The following is a 22,610-nucleotide window of genomic DNA, read 5'->3' as shown; positions in this document are numbered from 1 at the left end:
CTCTCAAACGAGTATCTTGAAATTCTAATTTAGTTATCTTAAACCAAAGATGAAAAGTAAAACTTTGAATGTGCTCAGCATTTAATCAACATTAACTGAGTGCTGACAGGCCAGGCAGGATGTCGCGCGCGCGTTGAAGGGAAGAGAGATACACCATCCTGCCTCCTAAAACTCAATCTAGCAGAGTAGACCAAAACGTGTACACATATATGATGCACGATGATAGAACACTAGGAAGGAACTGCAGAGTTAGGTGATGTAACTTAGTGGTTTAGAGCCTGGACTCTGCCTCTTTACTAGTCCTGAAAACCCGAGTAAATGGCTGAACTTCCCCAAGACAGCTTCTCTCATCTGTTAAGTGGAGAACAACACTAGTATCTACCTCACAGGGTTGTTGCTGCTAAAGAATACATGGGAAACTCCTAGAACAATACCTTCAAGTGCATTATTAACATGGAGGGAGTAGAGGAAAGGAGGAAAATGTTAACTCTTTCTTTGATGGGGGAGGTGGGATGATAAGATGAAAAACTAGAGAGATACCAGTGGAAGGCATCCTGGTGGACATAACTAAACTGAGTTCATTCTACTGACAATCTTGAATTTATGATCAATACTTAAAGCCTTAAAACAAAACGTGGAGCTGTATTTCCCAAAGCATCCCTAGAGGCAATCTACGCTTGGACGGGGGATGGGCTGCCCTTCAGGGTAATTAATGAAGCCCATACACAAGAGCACACTTTTTTGGCCTAAGTACCACAAACTGCTCTCCAGAGACAGTGGCTGGCTGTTCTGCATGGGAAGGTTCCTAACACGGATGTTGGGGCCTGAATAAAGGAGCACAGGGGCTGAGGTAAATCTGGTTTTTCCTAGCAGACACTACAGGAGGAGGGGTGGAGGAAGGGAGACTATACAGGAGTGAAGACACTAAAGCAGTGTTTCTCAAACAGGAAACTATTGGCGTGTCCCACAGTTATTATGACAACCAAAAGTTCCCCTCACCACACTGCACAACACCTCCAGGGGTAGTACCACCTTCTCTCCTTCTGCTCTTCCAACTTAAAGCCTTGCACTCATATGTTTTATCTGCAGGGTTAACTCCTTCTTAATTTAGCTATTTTGTGGGTTCCCAGCTTGCTCACCTGCTCTTTGCCTACCAAGCCGAAGGAGAAGCCCACCTGAAGACCGGCCCACCACTCACTCAGCACCTACTCACGCCCTCCCATTCCAGGGAAAGGGCCAATGGGTGGGCAGACAGCCTACACTACTACAGAGGAAATCCTCATCAGATATATATTCTGGATTAATCAACCCAGTCCTTCATTTATAAATATATAAACCAACCATTACAGATCCCCAGACACCTGAAGAAAACATCAGGGACAGTGGACAATGCTGAGCAAACTAAACTAGGGGGGAAACAGATGGTGCTGAGAATAGAACTTGAGAATTTTATTTTTATTAGCATGCTCAGAGATACGTGAGAGGCTACCGCATTCATAAAAGAACAGGCCACCAGGAGAGAGAAAATGGAGCAACCTGAGAATAAGAAAAAATTCCCAGCAATTAAAAATACTGTCAAATTTTAAAAAATCAAACAGCAGACTAAATGACAGAAGGATAAAGTTGAAACTGCTAACCTGGAAAATCAAATCAAGGTAAACTCCCAAATGCAGAACAAAGAGGAAAAGATGGAAAATAGGAGAAAACTTAAAACACATAAGCAAGTCAACAGTGCCTATGAGGAGTCACATAAGACCAAATCAGGGAAAATGATGGGGAGGAAAAAGCTGAAGAAATAACAGAAGAAAATGTCCCTGAGTCTAAATGACATACAAAATTTCAGAAGAAAGGCTTTCCAAGTGCAGAGCAGATTGAATGAAAAAGACCCAGATCGGGCCACATCCAAGCGAAACTTTAAAACGCTGAGGATTAAAAGCGGGGGAAAGCAGAGATTTCCAGAAAGAAAAGAGTTATGAAAAAGGAACAATAATCAGACTTCCATGCCATTTATTGCTGGTAATACTGAATACTAGAAGACAATGGAGTAAAAATGTCGAAGTTTTGATGAAAAGTGAGATACAAAAACCTTACATATATATTATTTTTTAAAAGCCATTATACATTGATACACATACACACATACAAATACGTGTTTATATATATATGTACATACATGATTAAAAGTCTAACTATATTGAAATATTTAAAAATAAATACAAAAATTGATCTTTTCCTCCAAAGAGATTTTCTAGTATTTCAGACAAAATTTATGCCTGTATTTGAATATATCTTTTTATTTACATGAAGGTGGTTGTTTTGTTTAATAAAATATCTTAGTGATCTTTCCATATTGGAGCTCATTCAATATATTCAGTACTTCACCACTCGGATGCATCAAAATTTATTTAGTCTGTCCTCTCCTGAAAGATACACAGGTTGCTTCCATTTTTTGCAGTTATAATCAGTGTTACAATCAGCATCTGACTAGTTATATCTATACACATATATATTTATGCATCATTAGTAAATACTACGAGTAGAATTGCTAGTCAAAAGATACGTGAGTTTTCAATTGTCTGATATTGCCAAACTGTCTTTTAAACAGGTTTTATCAATCACATTTGCATCAAGAGGTCCTCATTTCATTATTTGTTATAATACTAACACAGAACCTCATAAAGACATATCAATACAAATGCTGAGAATGTGTGCAGCAAAAGGAGTGATTGAAACAGTGAGAACTAAATTCTGAATTCTAATCATTTTCTTCAATATAACACTAAAAAAAATCTAACCACACATTTCCTTATCTATACAACACAAATGACATTGATACAACTCATAAGTTGTACAATAAAATTAAATGGCTAATCTACTAAAAATGTTAAATATTATGTTTTATCTAATATTCTGCTACTCATAATCTCTTCAACCACCTGTCATTGTGACTACTCCTAATTATTCAGTGTCAATGAAAAACGAATCTCAATAACAGCAATTTAATAATTTTTTCCTACCTTAAAACCCATGTTTTTTAAAAAAATTAAAATAGAGTTTTTCTGATTTAATCATCTTAACTGACCACTTTACATCTTGTCATCTTCTGATGACAAGTTTGATTTGGAAAGGAAAGTGAACTACAATTTTTAATGACCCCATCAATATTACTACTATAAACCAAGTGCTTTGCAAAAGCAGCTAGTAACTTTCTGGCAATCTTACTTCTTAGAAACAATTTTCTATTATGTGCAATGCTTTCAGAAAGTGGTACTCCAAAAAAAAAAATAAAAAAAGGCAGGGCCTGGAGAACATTTTCACTAGGTAAAGAATTCTGGATGGACTCTGCCGCTCCCCTCCCCCACCCCCAAGAATGTTTAAACATTTACTTCCTTCTAGCCTCTATGGTCTCTAACGAAAAATCCACATCCATTCAAATAGTTCTCCTATTAGCAGTCTTGTTTTTTGTTTTTTGCTTTCAGTATTTTTTTTGTCTTGTTTTCAGCAGTTTGATTATGACATGGCTGTGAACTTCGTGAGTCTATAGGTTTATATGTCTTTCACCAAATTTGGTAAGTTTTCAGCCACTATTTCTTCAAATATTTTTTTCTGTACCATATTCTTTCTTCTTTCCTCCCAAGTGTCTGTTGAAACAAAATGTTAGAACTTCTAGTATTATCTCATAGGTCCCTGAAGCTCTGCTCATTATTTTTTTCAATCTTTTTTCTCTCTGTTGTTCCATTTGGATAAATTTCTATTGATCTATCCTCAAGTTCATGGACTATTTCTTTTGTCATTGTGCTTGTCCAATGAGTTTTTTGTTACTGCATTTTTCAGTTCCAAATTTTCCATTTGACTTTTCTTTTCCTATTTCTTTATTGAGACATTCTATATTTCCATTCATTTTGAGAGAGCTCACCCCTACTTGTTGTAGCATATTTATAACAGCTGCTCTAAATCTTTCTCAAATGATTCCCACATCTGTGTCATCTCAGTGTTGGTGTCTGTTGATTACCTCTGCCCATGTGAGTTGAGATTCTTCTCAGTTCTTCATATGCCAAGTAATTCTAGATTGTGTGCTGTACATTTTTAATATTATGATATGAGACTCTGTGTCTTGTTGAAATCTTATGGAGTGTCGACATTTTTGTTTTAGCAAGCAATTAAGACTCAGTTGAGTCTAGGCCTCAAATTCTAATCTTCTGAGGTCCCAATGCTATTTTAATTTAGTCTTCCAGGCTTATCTGCGTGCACCCTTTTTATGAGCTTACATTTTCATTTCTCTTGGGTAAATACCTAGGAGTAGGACTGCCGGGTCACATGATAAACACATGTTGAACTTTATAAGAAACTACTAAATTATTAAAAACTTTCACCATGGTATTTGGATCTGTTCCACATGTGCACTCCCCATTAGCCAGTCTGGGACTTCGCTGGTGGTCTATCGGTATTTCATTACTCAACATCTATGTATGCTCTTTAGGATCAGATCCACACATGCACAGCTCAAGGGTGAGCCCAGGAGTGCATAAACAGCTTTACAGAGTCTCTTTCCAGACCTCCTCCCTCTCTGGAATCTGCCTGGTACTTCCTGTTCTCTGGGATGCTCTTTACAGATCCTGCAGCCAGAAATCTTGGGCTTTATTTCTGTCATGTTCTTCCTACAGCTATGCTCATGACCTGGGTCAGGTGGCCAGAGAACACAGAAAGAAAAAGAACAACAGGGACCACAACTCCTCCAACTGAAGAGGAAGGCTTCCTCCCTTGGAGTTCTAGTTGAGGTCCTCCCAGCTGTCGGAGCTGCTTCAACACTGCTGCCAGAGGACTTCCTGAGGGCTGGGGTGTGAGAGAACACAGAAAACAAGAGAGAGATGCCACACTCTTGCTGAGCATCTTGCTCTTTAAGCCGGAACTAGAGGGTTTCTAGAGTTCTCCCTGTCCACTCTGATGCCCAGTTTTGGGCTAGGTCAGGGGATACCAAAGCAAAAAAAAAGAAAAAAGGTAAACTCCCCATTGATTTGGTGGTACTTAAATTCTTAGTCTTCTCCAACTTGCCTGCTATTATTGACTTTTCAGGGCCTACAAATAGCTACTCCAGTATTCTGTCCAATGTTTATAGCTGCATTTATGGGAGAGACAAGCTGTAGTGTGCCTACACCATCTCTTTATAAGTGAGATTTTCCACCAAATTTGGGGTGGGTCAGTGCTATTATTTCTTGAAATATTTCTTCTGTCCTTTTCTCTCCTTCCTTTCTGTCTGGAACTCTTATTACATGTAGGTTGAACTGCTTGACATTGTCCCACAGGTCTCTGAGGCTCTGTTTACTTTTCTTAACATCTTTTTCTTTCTCTTCTTTGGACTGAATACTTTTTATTGATCTTCATGTTTTCTCTGCCACCTCAAATCTGCTGTCGAGCCTATCCAATGAATTTTTCAATCCAATTATTGTACTTTTCAAATCTAAAATTTCTATTTGGTTCTTCTTTTCTAATTTGTTTCTCTATTTGTTGAGTGTTGTTAAAATATTGTCCTTTAATTCTTTGAACATATGTAAAATAGCCAATTTCAACTCTTTGTTAAATCCAACATCAAGTCCACTTGGTTTCCACTGACTGTTTTCCTAATTATGGGCCACATTTTCCTGGTTTTTCTTTTCTTTCTTTTTTTTCATGTCCACCAGTTTTTGGTTCAAAACTAAACCTTTAATATATTACAGTAACTCTGGATCATTTTATTTTTCAGAGTTATTGGGTCTTTTTTAGTAATTCATCTGAACTTAAATTGCAGAATCTGTTTCCCCCCATTTGATGCAGCCAGGACATCTCTGTTCAGTTTTTCAATTCTTATTTTTATATTTTAGCCTGGCTCCCTAGGGGTTTTGCCCACGCCTGTATAGCTTCATGGTCAGCCAATGACTTGGGCAAAGGCTGTACTCAAACATCTCAAGCCTGTAAGACCTCCACCCTCTGCCAGTCGACGTGTGTATAGACTGGGGAATGCTTTCAAACTTGCAGCCAGTTCTCCAGCTCCCTTGGTTTGAAAACTCTGCCAGGCTCCCTCAGGTCTCCCCTCCACATCTGTAGTTTCCAAGTCAATCAGAGCTGTGTGGAGAGCTCATCTCAGCCCCTCCAGGGCTCTCTCATTTCTAGGATTTCCCTATTGAATTTCTACTGGTCCACCGCTCACACCAAACCAGCCCCACAACCTTGAACTAGCAAGGCAGCAGGTTTTCTCCATCTGTTGCTAACCAAATCCACCACTTTTCACCAGCAAAGCGACAGGTTTTTGTCACTCCTCCCTTCCCTGAATCAAGTCACCCCCAACTCTTTGGCAGCTAAGCTGCTGGTTTTCTCAGTCAGTCCCAGACTGTTAAAGCCTCAGGTCTCACCTGCAGGGTGGCCTGGAGAAGCAACTGGGAAGAGGTAGGCCAGAAGGCCACAGACTCACACTGTTCTCACCGCAAGCCCTAACAGTTGTGCAAGATCCATTTTTTAACTGCCTTTGGTCAATTTCCAGTGCCCCTGAACGGCTGTTTTTGACAATTTTGTCCAGTTTTATATTTGCTTTTTGCAGAGGAGAACTGTCACCTCTTCATTACTGGAATTCATGTAATCCTTTTAATAACAGATTTTCACAGTTTTAATTGTACTAAACCTTCATCGTTACAACTTATTATCAAGTGAAAGAAATCATGATAATTGGTAACATTGCTTTTCTAATGAGGCAATTTTTTAGGATGCTTACTGCAACGTTATTGGAAAACATGGGAAAAAACAGAAATAATATCAATGTTCCTCAACAGGAAAATGGCTAAATACCCATCCTATGAATAATCTGCAATGGTTAAAAGAATAACATGATTTTATATTTGTACTACCGTGAAAAAGCTCTCCAAACCACATTTTTCTGTAGAAAAAGGCAAGTGTCATAAAGGCAATATTGTGTGATATTTATAGAAATGAAGCACATAATAAAATTATTTATATTTTCCACAGGTACAAATATGCAAATATACGGGATTAGGTCTGAAAAGATAGAAAACAAAGTATTAACAGGTATTACCTGCGAGGAAGCAGCAGAGATTGAAGGAAAAGTAGTGAAAAAGGCTTTTGGCTCTACCTGGTAATATCTTAAAATTGTTACAGAAGTAATATATTTACGTATACCTGAGGAACAAACACAACTTAACAAATGGGCTGCTCAAGCTGTGAACTGTATATTCAGAGAGTCAATACCATGAGTGTTCCTAGAAATTTCTATACAGATTCATAAGGATTACAGAAAACCACTTTACCTAATAAAATTAAGTACCCTTATGTGCAAGATTTTACTAGCCAAAAATGCTTAGCCTCATTTCTCAAGTCATGGATTTGTCTCTCCAAAGATAATCTCCTTATATAGAACACTTCATCCCTTAAATTGCCATGCCTTATGGATTAGTTTGTACTTTTTATCATGGATTTCTTTCCTGGTAAGCCATTTCTGTCCACGTCACATTAAATAATACCTTTTAATAACTTTAACAGGTGCATTTTAAGTTACAAGACTTCCTTAAGGCCTATAGTTAAGAATCACAACGAATGAAACTCATTAACAACTACTTCTAATTCTTTAAATTTTCATCCTACAAATAAGATTTTTATCAAAACATTTTTACCCTAATCACAACCTTTATAGATTTCAAAAAGAAAACAAAGCCTTCAAGACACTGCAGGAATAAATGAAAAAATTTTACCTTCCACTTTTAGCCAAACACACGAAATGAAAACTGTAGTTCCTACATGCAGCTCCAGGGTATTTGGTTTGAGATTACTAAGGATTAAGTTCTACATTGATTCCTGATAAATATTTATCAGGCCAGAGGACTTTTCTTACTCCCCTATAATACTATATTATCCTCTCACAATTGTAAGATGATAAAAAGACAATCTTTTCTATTTATACTAAGTGCCTGAGCAAGAATTTCTTACTATTGTTGCTTTAAGGAGCCTCTTTTATAAGAGTTCTTTCAGACTTCTCGGCTAATATAAATATACACCTACACAGGCTAATTTAACCAAAAGCCATCAAGTGGCATCACTGGTAGAAGTCTTAACAATCCTTCATTCTTTACAACTCCTCCATTATTGAATCATGCCTGCATACCACTGCAGATAGACAGACTACCTTACTTAAATTTCATTTTTAGGTAGTTGTCCGTTGTCTCCCACTTAGTCACTTCAGTATTCATCTTTGCACTTTTCCCTAACTTAGTGAATCTTAAGCGTTGCTCTAAGTCGCTGAGTTCAAATAATAACCATCTTGTGTGTAGATTATTATTACCTTTTCCTACATTTTCTATCCCATTTTAGTCTCCAAAAAATTGCTGTAAGCTGGATGGGATAGGCATTATCTCCATTTTATAGATGAGAAAAATGAGGCCCCAAAAGTTTAAGAGACATGCCAGAGGTGGGTCAATAGGAGAAAAAAAAACCCCAAGAATTCAGTTCAACTGACTGGACCCAACCATGCTCATCTTTATCAGTCATAATCACAGATTATAAACAGCATTTCCTATACATGATCCTTCTACAAAGCAATCTCAATATTTTCCCTAAACAGAAAGGAGGAAAATGTCCAACAGACTGGAAAGATAACAAATCAGGACATTTTGCAAGGGACTGGCCAAGAGCATAGGAATATGATGAGCCGGGTTCTGTCACTGAGGGCTTGCATTTTGACAACTGGCAGACATAAGAAAAATCATCAACAGTCTAGTTTGGTCAGTGGAGATGGCACTGGGCCTGAGAAAATGCAGTTTCTTGTCCTAGTCTTGCCACAATGCAGTTTGACTTTATTATGATTTTAGCCCTGGAGGAGGAGACAGACAAATTTTTATGGGTCAACACCACCCATCTCTCATCATTCCTACTGCCATGCCAAGTATGTGGACACAGTAATGGAATCAGAAATATCCTTGAGACACTTGGAAGCAGTTGCAAAGTTCAGTGGAAGATGGAAGAAAATGAGTTGCTAGTAATAACATGCTCAGGAATGGCAGATGACAAATAAATGCTTGCAAGAATAGCTGACTGAAATAAAAGCAAAATTAATAGTCAGAAGTGGCCATTAGAAACTATTTGCAGTCAGAAGGGTCCAGAGGTGACGGATGCTACAGATTAACAGAGGGTTAAGATATTTCTCACCACTCTATTTTATCATCTCTGTCTCCCTGAATTGTGAAAGGTAAATAGTTACTGAATCAAGTGTATTTACTGACATCGGAAAGGAAAGGAAAGGATGTATTAAATATAAAACTTTTCCCTTTTTTTCAAATTACCTATCTTTTTTTCTCTCATATTCTTTGCTTAAAGTAATCTTTTAGGGTTCAAAGCAATTACCAAGAATGCAAGAAATGCTGAAGGAAGAGTGATAAGAGATACAGATTTTAATTACGTCATGTAAATCATATAATGCTTGACTAATGCTCTGAATTATTTTTCCTTTTTATTATCTTGCTTTCAGTTCAAAAATTGGAGACAAAACTTTGTATAATCAACTCCTGACACAAACCAAAGCAAAATATCAAGTCACTGTGGGATTAGCTTGAGTTTGTAACAGTACCAGTATGCCAAAGAAGCCAATTCATGTCTTCAAGAGGTCTCCTGAAAAATTCCAATTGCAGCAAAGCATGGATGGTTGAAGTGGCTCCTAGAGCCAACAATCTTCTTCTGGAAGGGAAAGCTGAAGGGCCTCTTCATCACAGATCCTTTTACCTGTTGCATAACTAAAAATTAAAATTAACAATGGTTTTCTAGCAGAATCTCTTCCCTCTGACAAGCTCCAAAATTTCAGTATGCTTTTATTGGACAAAATCAAGTGTCCAGCTGGAAAGAAAAGTAAATGGAAATACGAAAGTAAAATGAACAAATATTTTTATTTAAGAGGACAAATATCACTATTTCCAGGTAACCAAATGGAACTCATCTAATTTTGCTCTCACCTAAAATCCCTCTAAAATGTAATAAAGATGTGTGTGTCTGAAGTTTATTTTATTTTTAAAGGTATACGTTTACAAAGATGGGGAGAATGAGAGAAAAGTTCATTTTGGGAGCTGACAAAGGAGTAACTGATTTAGCAGACCCAAAGAGGCCAAACTCCTCACCAGCCTTGGGGAAAGCAGAAAACCATTTCATTTACACACAGAATCTTCCAAAGGCTCAGGAATTATCCGCACAAGGAACTTGAGATAAGGGAGACTACAATAAGGAGACTCAGATAATATTAGGTCAGTATTTGTTAGCTGATCCATTAGTAAACTATAGTTACCTTCCTCCATTCCTGTCTTTTTATTTTCTTGGAGTTAATATTTACTTACTTAGTTTTTCATAAATACTATTTATCAATGATTCAACCCCAACCTTCTGGCAGGGTAGGTGCCTACCCCTCACCCTCCACCATGCAGGTCTAAAAACCAGAGGCTTATTTTCTGGAGAGAGTAAGATAGGAAGTGCCTCCGGACAAAGGACAACGAAATCATATGGGAAATGGGATAATTGAGACAACCTCTCCATCAGCTCCTCCTTTAGCCTAGTCATTACCTTTCAGGTAGATGTGAAGAGTCTTCTCTAGAGAATATGACCAGCCTGGGAGGAAAGACAGACATCAAGCTCAGGCGTCGCCCCCGAACAATGCAGTCGCAGACGGCTACAGAAGCTCAACAGACAAACAGAGCTCTGAGTTTTTAGTTCTCCATTCTGAACAATGCGCTAATAACCTTGAGATACTGGATGCTGGGAAAAGCTTATAACATGAAAGACAGCAGAATAAACACACAGGTAAAATCTACCTGGAATAATGAAACTATTCAGGGTGCAGAAAATAAATATTCATTAAAAATTCTCAGAGAATATTGTATGCATGAAACTAGAATAAGATTGGTATAGGAGAGGAACATCCAGGGAACACAAAAGAGCTCTTAGAAGATAAAAATGCAAAAGCAGAAATAAAAAATTCAATAGCAATCATGGAAGATAAATTTGGGGAAATGCCAAAAAAAAAGTAGACCACCACAGAGGTGAAAAACAGAAGAGAAGGGAATTAGAGGACCTAGTAGAGGACTTCCAAGTAAGAGGAGTTACAGGAAGAAGAAGAGAAAAAATGGAGGGAGGAAAACATTAATGAAATACTTAACACTTTCCAGAACCCAAAGCTGTAAGTTGCTAGACTAAGAGGGGCATGGAGTGCCCAGTGAAACAGATGAAAACAGACTCATACCAAGACACATCATGGTGAAATTTCAGAACACTAGAGTAAAAGGAAAAATACATTCACACATCAAGAAGCAGGAATCAAAATGCTTTTAACTTTTCAGTGGTGGCATCTAAAAGATCAAAGATGATGAAACAATGCATTTAAAAACATTTCCACCCTAAAATTTTGTGCCCTCCAAACTATCAAGCATGAGGATAGTTAAAAATAATTTTCAGACTTGCTTATAAAGTTTCATGAAATTAATCTACCACAAACACTTTTTCTTAGAAAGATAAAAAAAAAAAAAAAAAAAAAGACATGCTGCCCTCTGAGCCTGAAACATAGGGGCAAAATAGAAAAAGGGAAAATACAAGATACAGGAACTAGAAGCCCCAACCCAGGAGAAAGGCAAAGATGATTGTCAGGAAGATGGTGACAAGTGGATATCAGGTATGGAGAGTAAGGAATCCATGGTGGACAGGTCAGAAGGCTCCAGGAGTGACATCTTCAAGAAAATGAAGTCAATAAGTTTGAATAAACATATTGATTTAGAAAACTAGCAGAGATTTTGGGGTTGAATTATTGATAGGTAGTATATATGGAAAACTAGGCAAATACTTATTAACTCCAAGAAAATAAAAATATAGGAATGGAAACAGGTAACTGCAGTTTACCAATGGATCAATTAACAAATACTGATCTAATTAAAATTACTAATATAATTACGTTGGGAGAATTAAGGGATCAGAAGTGTATATGATACATATATGGTAGAGTGGAAAAAGAGCTAAATCTTCATCTTTCATAATGGTTAAAACCAAAAAATCAAGAATCATCAAACTAAAAAATGCCATTTACTGATATGGAGCTAAATGCCAAAAGAATCAACTAAAAAGTTCAAAGGAGTAGCCTCTGGGGAGCAAGAAATAGAATAGGGGAGCATTGTTGGTCTTTCACCTACACATGCTTAACAATTTTAATAAAAACCTACACAAAAAATACATCTCCCATGTGTAAACAGTAATCAGTTTTCAGAAAAATCAGAAAATTGTAGCTATTCTTCTAGAGTGAAAAACAAACCAGACTTTTTGAAGGCGAAAGCCTGGGGAAAACCAAGTTGTCCTTGGATGATATGCTTAATTAAATTCTCTCTGTATAGATTATGGCATGAAATATATTTTAGTCAAATATTACACTAAAATATAACACGTAAAATCAGTATTTAAAAACCTATAAAGAATATTTTCAATTTTCAAAAGAGTGAGATGATCTCACTCAACATTCAGGCTGCTGTTCACTTCTACTGGCATCAGCCTTTAAAGCACTGAACAAAACATGACATAAAAGTAGGTACAAGGCACTGCATTAAAAATAAGCACAAAAAAATATTTTTGATGGAGAAAAAGAAGTGGGAAACATTCTCTTCTCAAAGGTATAATGCCACTCACTCATTCCTGCCGGGCGGGAATGCTTAGATAAGAAGACAGGGGAACACAGGCTCCCCACACGGGGAGTCCTTGCATGCAATGTCAAAGCACAGTCCAAATGCCGTGGCTACACCACAGGCAGACTAGATGAAATCGTCAGGGACTCATGTTGGTCTTCATCTCGCCTCACCTCTGCTTTCCACGGCTCTTTCCTCCATTTCAGTGCCCTCCTGCCTATTCTTCTTCCCAGGTTTTTCAATATGCTCAAACTTCCCTGGTTCTCTAAAAATCAGCGAGATCTCAAATATTGCTGCACAATTTATTACTTACCCCTTCTTGGGCTCTCTCATATTCCCTATTTGAAATATTTACTATACTAAGTTGTCGGCAGATGATTTTGTCAGAAGGAAAAGGGAAAAAGAGGCTTTCATTTCTGATTTACTGAAATTCCCCTCCACTTGTAAAATCAAATATATCAGCAGCACTCCTTACCTCCGTTCCTCAAATCGGAAGAAAATATGCCGTCCTCCTCTCTAGGCTGCTGCCTGTGCAATGAATCGAGTCCCTCCCACCCACTGTGAGACCATCAGCTATGGGTCATCCCTCTCCTGTAACTCCACTATTTTTTCATTTGATACTTCTGCATTTATATATGTGCTAATATCTTCCTCCTCCTTCAGTAACAATTTTTAAAAAGCCCTATTCTGAATCCCACTTCCCTTCCGCCACATCAACCTTCTCCAAAGAGTAGCTCATGCTGGGTATCATTTCTTCAGTTCTCCACACTTCCCATCAGCTTCTGCCCTCCTCAAACTTCTTAAATAAGTTTAGGAATGACCTAACTGACAAATCAATCACATATTCTGTCCTCATTACTGCTGTCGGCGTCCCTCAGGTTGACATTCTTTTTTTTAGTGATCTCATCCGCTTCTAGGGCTTCAACCAGTTGAATGACTTCCAAATCTTAGTTACACACTCACCTTTCTCCAACTGCCTTCTTAACGTACTTCCCCTGGGAGTCCCAAAGATGGTGCCTTTACTTTATCATCTTCAAAACTGCTCACTCGCCCTAATCAAGCCTACTCCTCCTACTGCAGGTTCTAGCTCTCATTATTATGACATCATCATCCACTCTTTCTGCAAAGCTTAAAATCTCAGAATCATCTGAGTTTTTTCCTCTCCCTAGCTTCCAGATATCTAATTCTCCTCCAAATCTTTTCTTTCTGCCTCATAAAAGTTTCAAATTCATCCTTATCACAATTTCCACTCTCCAACCTTTGGTTTAGAGTTTTTATCTTCTCTTGCCTAGACCTTTTTAAAAGCCTCTTAACTGGTCTACTGCTCCCCGGCCTTTCCCCACCCTAGTCCCTGCTCCACACTATGTCCACAAGTATCTGGTTCAAGTGCAGACCTCAGCCATAGAAGAGCTGCATCTCCAGAGAGTCTTTTCCAACAGCTCAAATAGTGCTACTCCTAACTTGCTGTCACCATGTAGTAGGCCTGCTTTGAATAGATTTTTATTAACCTAACCACTAATTAACAAAGCAGGCCAAAGCTTCATTAGTTTACTATAATAAAATATGCAGTATTACAAGTGAACCAGCAGAACTGTCTGGAAGTGTTTTCACACAACTAATAAGTGCTAATAAACATGAAATATGAATATATATGCTGGATTGTATTAAATAAGCAAATTTGAATTTTTTAGAATCTCAAAACTGGATTAATAAATGTCATCAATATTTTCTTTTTTCAAGATAACATTTTATATATGCACTGACAAAAATACCTAGAATTTCTAACAGATCCAGTGATAAACTGGTTCTTAAATTCAGCCATGATGGGGCGACTGAAGAAAAAAAAGTAATCTTAAGTAACTGATTCAAACTCTGCCTCTCATCCCTCCACTGCCATCACTTTTACTCTAAGCCACCGCCACCTCTTGCCCATTCACTGCAGCAGTCACTCGACTGGTCCCCTACTTTCACTCTATTTCTCAACAATATTCTCCAGAGTGACCAGAGCTGTCCTTTTAAAACATAAAACAGATTTTGTTACTCTTCTGTTAAGAGTGTTCAAAGGCTTCCCATTGCACTTAGAAAAATATCCAAACTCTCCACCGTGGCTCACAAGAGCTGTCATGATTTGGCAGCCTGTGTACCCGGCTGAGTTCATCTTCTACAACTCTCTCCCCCTCGTCTTGTCTCCAGTCACACTGGCCTTCCTGGTGTTCTCCGAACATGCCCAGTTTATTTCCCATCTTTACCAGTTTCTCTTCTCTCTGCTTGAAATGATCTTCCCAGATATCTACTCGTACATCCTTATTCTCTTCATTTTTGTCTCAGTATAAATGTCACCTCCCCAGAAAGTGAACCCAAACCCTCAGTCTAAACCAGCTCTCCTCGCTCACACACCCCCTCATCACTCTCCCTATTAGTTTTATCTTCATCACAGTATTGATCTGAGAGTACCTTTGCTTATTGTCTGTCTCCCCTCACCAGAAACTCACTCATTGTTCTATCTCCTCTAGCACAGGACAGTGCCTGAAATACAGTGGGCATTCAGATATTCATCAACCAATTTAATGAATATGTGCTAATGTCTCTCAAAGTTCTATCTCCTGAGCTTCAGACTCATATCTCCTTGCCTAATCTCTGCAAACATATCCCATGGGCACCATAAATGCGACATGCGCAAAACTTATTGCATTACTTCCTAAATCTGGTCTGCCTCCAGTATTCCCTATCTCAATCAATGGCATCCAGGCATGCCTGTTCAACCTCCCTTATTCCCTCTATCTAATCTGCCAACAAGACCTTTCAATCTGATTTCCTGCATAGCTTTCAAATATATCCCTTTTTCTCTGTCTCTATTGTCACCGACTTAGTTCATACTCTCATCATCTCTCACCTTAACTTTTACAACCTTCTATTTTCCTTACTTCATCTATCCCCAATATCATCATCAGAGTGAGCTTTCCAAAAGACAAAATACGACCAGGTTTCTTCCCTTGTTAAAATCATTCACTAATTGAGGCCCCATCACCTACGAAATCCAAATTCCTTAACATGGCATAAGGGCCTCACATCTCCCCCTTAACTGTTCCAACATCCTCTCTTGCTCCTCTTTGGAGGGGCTTTTAATTCCAGCCACACCAGGCCATTTGCTACTCCCCAAATCCATTGCTTCATACTGCTGTGACTTCAAATGAAGCCCTTCCTGACCCATCCTAGCAGATTTAGAATATATGGCACTTAAGACATAGTCCAGTTGATCCTCATTATTCATGGATTCTGTATTTGTGAATTCACCTACTTGCTAAAATTTATATTTAACCTCAAAGTCAATATTCTCACCATATTTGTGGTCATTTGCAGACAGGCAGAGAGTAGCAAAAAAAAAAAAAATGTGCCTACTGTGTGTATGTCCCCAGTTTAGATCAATAAGGTGATGCTCTGCCTTCTTGTTTCAGCTCTCACACTAAAAACAAGCATCCTTTTCATGGTCTATTTAGTGCCATGTGTTTCACATTTTCGTGCTTTTTTGTGGGGATTTCACTGTCTAAAATTTTCCCAAGCATAATGTTTAAGTGCCGTTTAGTGTTCGTAAGAACAGGGAGGCTGGTGATGTGCCTTAGGAGGAAAATACATGTTCAGGGAGCTTTCTTCAGGTATGAGTTATAGTGCTGTCGGCCATTCAATGTTAATGAATCAACAATATATACTAAGGTGTCTTTAAACAGAAACACACGTAAAACAAGGATATGTATTGACCAGTCACTGAAAATGTGGTCAGAGGCTGGTAGGAACCTAACCTGTATTTCCCCTAGAAACAATGGCTCAGTATTCACTAATTCGGGGTTCAAAGAGAATTTATAGAACATAACTACCAGCACTAATGAACAATGAGAATCGACTGTGTTTTCATTTATACCTCTGCCTCCGCCACAAAATTAGCGGGCTCTCTGATGGCAGAAACGGCATCTTATCTGTTTTGAACTGTAATTCTTAGCATTAAGCCAGACATCCTGCAGTTAATATTTACTGCATGTCACTTTAAAAATTGTGGTTTCTCATCATTGTAACGTAATTTGCCCTATATATTTGGACTTTATGGTAAGATCCCCACACTGCTCCCCAGCCCAGCGAGGCCTTGCTCAACTGCACAATTAATGGTCTGAACTTCATCCTCCATCTCCGCCCTTTCAACTCTTTAATAGGCAAAGATCACGTTCTTTAAGTTCAAACTTAAAAATCACAGTTAAATGAAAAGGCATTTACAGAGACTTACTTTTCATCAGGTCAGTTTGCCCTAATGGTCTTAGATCTAAACACTATTAGACAAGCTTCTAGACAAAATGGAAGATGGAACACACGTGCCTACATTTCCTCCCTCCTGAGGTCTCACTGAAATGACAGAGAAGATACTTTTTAAAAAGAATAAAATGCCGACAATACTGGAGGTGAGAGAGAAATGAAAGAGAAAGAGATTAGCAAACCAGAAATTTTAGACATTCCTAGAAGTTAGAAAGCAGATGAATGAGGCTTGTATGTCCAGCAAAAAGATAGACTTGGTAATCTGACAGTAATTCTCTCACTTACCAATACCTAGAAATGTTAACTAAAATACCAAAAACATCCTCTCAAATACACAAATAAGTCCCCAAGAAAATCCCCATGGGCCAACACAAAGAGGACGCAAACAATCTGGCAGGCAGGTGCTGAAGTCATGGCCACCCTGCGGTGTCTGCAGATTTCAGTACCTAGCAGTTCAAAGGCAGCAGTGTGGGCCTTGGTCTGTTCAAGATGGGGAATTGCCACCCAGACTCCTCCATATAAAGCTGGGACCTTACAGGACTTACCCCACGTTGTAAAAGACTGGCTTGGCACAGATGTGCCTGCTGGTCAAGGAAGACAACGAGGAAGTTAGCCTGTCTCAGGTTGGACTCCATATTGGGGGAGAAACATCATCTGAGTATTTGTAACCACAGCCTACTCTTAAGGATTCCGGGCTCTAATACACCTGCCTAGTTCTGAAAACCCCAAGCAGAGAAACCACAAAGGAGCCAAAGAAAAGCCTCAGCAAATCTTCCCTGGAGGGATGTGCCCTCTAACTAGGCTGCTCAGGATCCCTTGAATAAAACTCAGCCAACCATGAGCTCACAATTCAAATATCACAAAAAAAACTCAAAACAAAGACGACAGGTAATTGAGAACACAAGAAAGTAATACTGTCATAAAGGAAAGCAGATAAGATTGAATACACGTAAGCCAAGACATTAGAGCTAAGTACGGTTCTTCCCAAGTGGATTTTCCCTGGGCCTCCCTTGAGAAGTGCATGTGTGCTCAAATATTCTTCTTTTACAGCAGAGTCAATAGTTACTGTGTAAAGCTGAAAAAATTGACATACGTTTTCCAAGACACATGGTACAACTTTAAAAATTACAATGTTCTCACTGAGAGTAAGTACCATCCTCTACCCAAGGAACATTTAGAAATGTGCAGGGGCATTTCTGATGCCCCAGTGGCTGTGTTAGAGAACAGGGGCACTAAACGTTAAATAGTGTTCAGGACAATCCCACACAACAAAGTACAGTACTGGCAGAAACACCAATTACGACTTGAGAAACACTTTATTAATATAACTAAATCTGAAACTGTTATCAATGATTAACTCTATGAGGTCAGACTGGGAATAGAAATGTTTAACTTTTCATTGTATATTCATTTTTTTGTACTATTTTAACTCTGTTTACCATGTAACATTAATATTTTTTAAAATTTAATTAAAAGTAAATTTACAGAAAGAAGTAATGGGAGGGACGGCTGTCCTGGTCATCAGTCGGCACGAATCCCTCCCTTGAGATAAACTGGGTGGTTCAGAGCACCAGGCCAAAAGGAGTACATCTGACTACCCCGGAATTCCCAGACTCAGAAGAGCAGTCTCTTCAAAGGCTTAAATATTTCTTAGCTACAATGTCTCCAGAATTAAAACAGGCTTACTGATGCAGGTTGTGTGCTCATGCAGTGACAGCCTGATACCTCCTTTGTGCTCTCCACGGCTGACAGAAGCCCAGGAAGGGAGTTAAGACTCGCAACAGTAACCACACCTATTTGAAGTGGTGGGGGCAGCATGGTCCTGTGGTGCTTGCTGGTCAAGAATATATCACTTAGTAAACTAATGAAAGCCTATTGTTCACAACTGATCTATCAATAAGGCAGGTCAGTTTTAGACTGTTGGAAGGCCAATTAATGAATTCTTTGCACAGATAAAAATGGAACATCAACACATAATTGATGTGTACTACAAGCAGACAGAAAATATTTACCAAAAAGAAAATTTGCCTCCCAAAGATGATAAATTCTACACACACACACACACACACACACACACACACTTTGGATCCACCACACCCTGACTACGACAGAAAAGTTTTCCTCTATACTTTTGCTTTCCCTCCCTATTCCTTTACTGTACACAGAGTAGCTAGCATATACAGGCATCCTGCACTTATATTTTATTAAATGGCCAATATGCTTAGATCGACATCAGACTGAGGCAGGTTAAGGAAAAAAAACCTGGTTCTTTGAAAATATTCCCCTTTCTCCATTAGTGATATGTTCATTCAATTTTTACCTTTTGGGTTTTTTGCGTGTGTGTGTGAAGAAGATAGGCCCTGAGCTAACATCTGTTGCCAATCTTCTTCTTTTTTGTATGTGGGATGCCACCACAGAATGGCCTGATGAGTGGTGCGTAGGTCCACGCCTAGGATCTGAACTGCCAAACCCTGGGCTGCTGAAGCACAGCATGCAAACTTAACCACTATTCCACCGGGCCAGCCTCCAATTTTTAGCTTTATATTCCAACGAGTTATTTCACTGTTTAACAATAACAATAAAACCAAACAAAAATCTTTGCATTCCTTGTTTCATTCTAGAGATTTCAATGTTTTTCACTTATCATTATAAAACCTTTTTGTATGTAGCTGTTACATATAGGGCAATCTTTATCTATAAGAAAGGATAAAATTATTCTAAAAGAAATAACTCCTACATGGTTTTTCCTTTAAGTTGAGCATTTTATTTAAATAAACTTCTTGTATACAGAAAGATTAGAACAGGTTCAAATATCGTCAGGATATCTTTCTCGCATAAAATAATCAGAACAGATTCAAACACTATCAGAAAAAAAACTGGACTCAAGAACCAGCTCAATCCAGACCCGGGATTTGAAGCACATGAAAAGCCTTCTTGCAAAAGAAAGTACTTAAGAAATCACATCAAAAGGCCCTCAGAATTTGGAAATAGGGTGATCCCTCCAGAATTAAATTTGTAAAAGGAAACACAAGGTACACAAAATAGCAGAAAAAAGCCACCCTAAGAGAAGCATTTAAAAATATTTGTCTAATCAGAGTGTCTAAGATATACCCTTAGGATAAGAACACAATAAAGAAAACAGTGACAATCAAGTGTATTGTAAGCTGTTGGAAGAAAGTGTGCTAACAGAAGAACAATGTCTGGTCAAGCCCAGAAAAAAGGAAGGAAGAAATTGAGCCAGGTATTGAAAACTGCCCAGAGGAGAGCTTGCCTACTCTATATTCCAGAGTCTCTCAATCTTGGCACTGTTGACATTTTGGGCCAGATGATTCCTTGTTATGGGGGGCTGTCCAGCGAATTGTTTAGTAGCTTCCCTGGCCTCTACTCACTAGATGCTAGTAAGCACTGCCATCACCACTCCAATTGTGATGTCTAAAAATATCTTCAGATATTACCAAATGGCTTGTGGGAGGAAAAATTGCCCTCTTAAAGAATCACTGGTATATTCTAAATAACGCAAATAGACGCACCAAGGTAATATAGTTTGATGTTTCTAGCATCAAAATCACTCCACTTTTCTTGCTCACTTAGTAAATGTCTCATAATACTTTGGTTTTCTAAAGACAGTGTGGTCATGGTTCTAAGAGGTATTTGCTATACAGTTCTCTGGTGAAATTAAAAAAAAAACTGTCACAACTATAGCTATCACTGATGTATGATATATAGGAAAGTTGCTAAGAAAGTAAATCCTAAGAGCTCTCATCACAAAGAGAAAATTTTTTTCCTTTTTTCTTTTTATTGTATCTATCTGAGAAGATGGATGCTAGCTGAACCTACTGTAGTGAGCGTTTCATAATCCACACAAATCAAACCTCCATGCTGGATGACCTAAGCTTACACAGTGAGTGTATCACTTTATTTCTCAATAAAACTGGAAAAAATTTATTTAAATTGTCAGAGAGGAAGGCCCATGGTCATACTTCATATATGCTTTCTGATGATAAAAACCAAATCACACACTTCTTGTATTTCCCCACAACTTCTAACACTGTTTTAATATGTGTCAAGCATCCAAATGCTTTTAAAAGTTGTTTTAATATTCCTTGTTTAATATTCTTATCACCTTCCTTACTACCATCAGTATCTTGATTTTCTGTTTCCCTTTTTTCCTAATTTTTACAATTCCTTTGCCCCTCCTCTCCAAAACACCACCCACTCATCCACCCAGCTCACCCATCGTCATCATCATAAAATCCTTCCTTTGAAAGTTAATGGTATATCATGCAGAGATAAATCAAATTTGAAATTTGACTTACTAATTGATACTCAGGTAAGTGGTCTCCAAAGAACTTTTCTATCGTTTAATAAAAACAAAAGAGGTCAAATATAGTTGAGAACAACCTGCTTAAATCCAGGGAATACAACAAAAGTTTCAGAAGAAAAGCTTCAGAGCTAAGAGATCTTAGGACTCATCTCAAAATTAATTCAATCAAATGCATACCAAGGCCCTCTCTACAGACAAGAATTTCTTTTCCTAAACTCTTTCAGAACTTACAGTCTACCGCACATGATAAAACACAATTTATATGCTAATTTGTGTTGTTTCCTAATTTGTTCAATAATAAATATTAAACATTGCCTATGATCATGGGACAATGCTTAGCTGAGGGGATACAAAGGGGTTTTTTCCCTCAAATAAACTATATAAAGTAATCCTTTATTATGTAAAAGTTCGGTATATACATATATACACAGATTTACTTTTGGTGAAAATTTCTACTTGAGTGTAACAAATTCTAAGTTGCTCTTTTTGGAGATATTTTGGGAAAGAGAGAACTGCAGGTTTGGAAGATGAAAGAGAAGGGAAATAAGGAGATGGCAGAGTAGCAGTCGACGGCATTTGCAGCGCACTCTTAGAAGAGATGGAAGCAGAGGCCAAACAAATTCCCAGCCTATCATCTAGAACCACAGTCTGTCAGGAAGGAGAGGAAGGAGATGAGAATGAGGAGGACAGACAGAGCCGAGTCAGTGTCCCATCATGGTATGTTCTGAGGAGTGCTGGCATGACATTATCATGGATGGAAAAGAACTATAAATACCCACTTGGCTACAGCGAGCTGAGTAAGTTAAATAAAGGTTACTAAAAGCTTATTTTTTATCTCAAACATCCAAGTTATGCTATCTCCAGAACAACAGTTGGAACCAGAAGTTGGAGTTAGTAACTTCTAAGTGAAAGTAAGAAAGGCTCTGAATAAGACAGCCTAAAAAACTCTTCGTATGATTCATGAGCACTTCCCCTCCCCCAGATTGGAAATCCTGAAAACTTTCTTTCAAGAAAGTAGTGGTAAATGGAGACTGAGTGTATGGTAACTGGTATTTCAAAATTGGCTACTCTAAGTGTTTTGCCTGTCCTTATAGAATTGCTAAAACGTTGATAATCTACTTGAGATATTTTATTTCATGTTTTAGTTGGGTGAATATTAGAAGTTTATAAGGATTTTTATGGGTTCATTCACAATCACCGACTCCTTAACCTTATTTCCCCCATAACACCTTAAATTCCCTCAGGGAAATTTTCTCTACCTTCGGGTTTTCAAGAACCTAATGCTCAGGATGGCGAGCGCATTCTGTGCCAGC

At 38.2% G+C, this 22,610-nt stretch overlaps 1 protein-coding gene across 16 annotated transcripts in view; it reads right to left on the bottom strand.

Annotated features, from left to right (window-relative positions):
- The window catches only part of PALS2 (protein associated with LIN7 2, MAGUK p55 family member), a 101,419-nt gene that overhangs the window by 68,204 nt on the left and 10,605 nt on the right, over positions 1 to 22,610 (bottom strand). For 2 of the 16 annotated variants that reach the window (XM_070616020.1, XM_070616021.1), the window contains exons 1-2: positions 13,638 to 13,777; positions 9,602 to 9,764 (exon numbers count right to left, since the gene is read on the bottom strand). The exons of 9 other annotated variants lie outside the window; for them this stretch is intronic. In XM_070616020.1, the coding sequence (XP_070472121.1) occupies positions 9,602 to 9,626 (25 nt within the window). In that variant the 5' untranslated portion in view covers positions 9,627 to 9,764; positions 13,638 to 13,777. Of the gene's footprint in view, positions 1 to 9,601; positions 9,765 to 13,149; positions 13,781 to 22,610 lie in introns of those variants that run through there. 5 more of the 16 variants (XM_070616024.1, XM_070616014.1, XM_008517072.2 and 2 more) reach the window with 4 other exon arrangements.

The sequence above is a fragment of the Equus przewalskii genome, chromosome 4 (genome assembly GCF_037783145.1).
Source record: "Equus przewalskii isolate Varuska chromosome 4, EquPr2, whole genome shotgun sequence".
Lineage (NCBI taxonomy): Eukaryota > Metazoa > Chordata > Mammalia > Perissodactyla > Equidae > Equus > Equus przewalskii.
The sequence above is the reverse complement of the archived record's forward strand: the minus strand, read 5'-3'. Positions and strand labels throughout refer to the sequence as shown.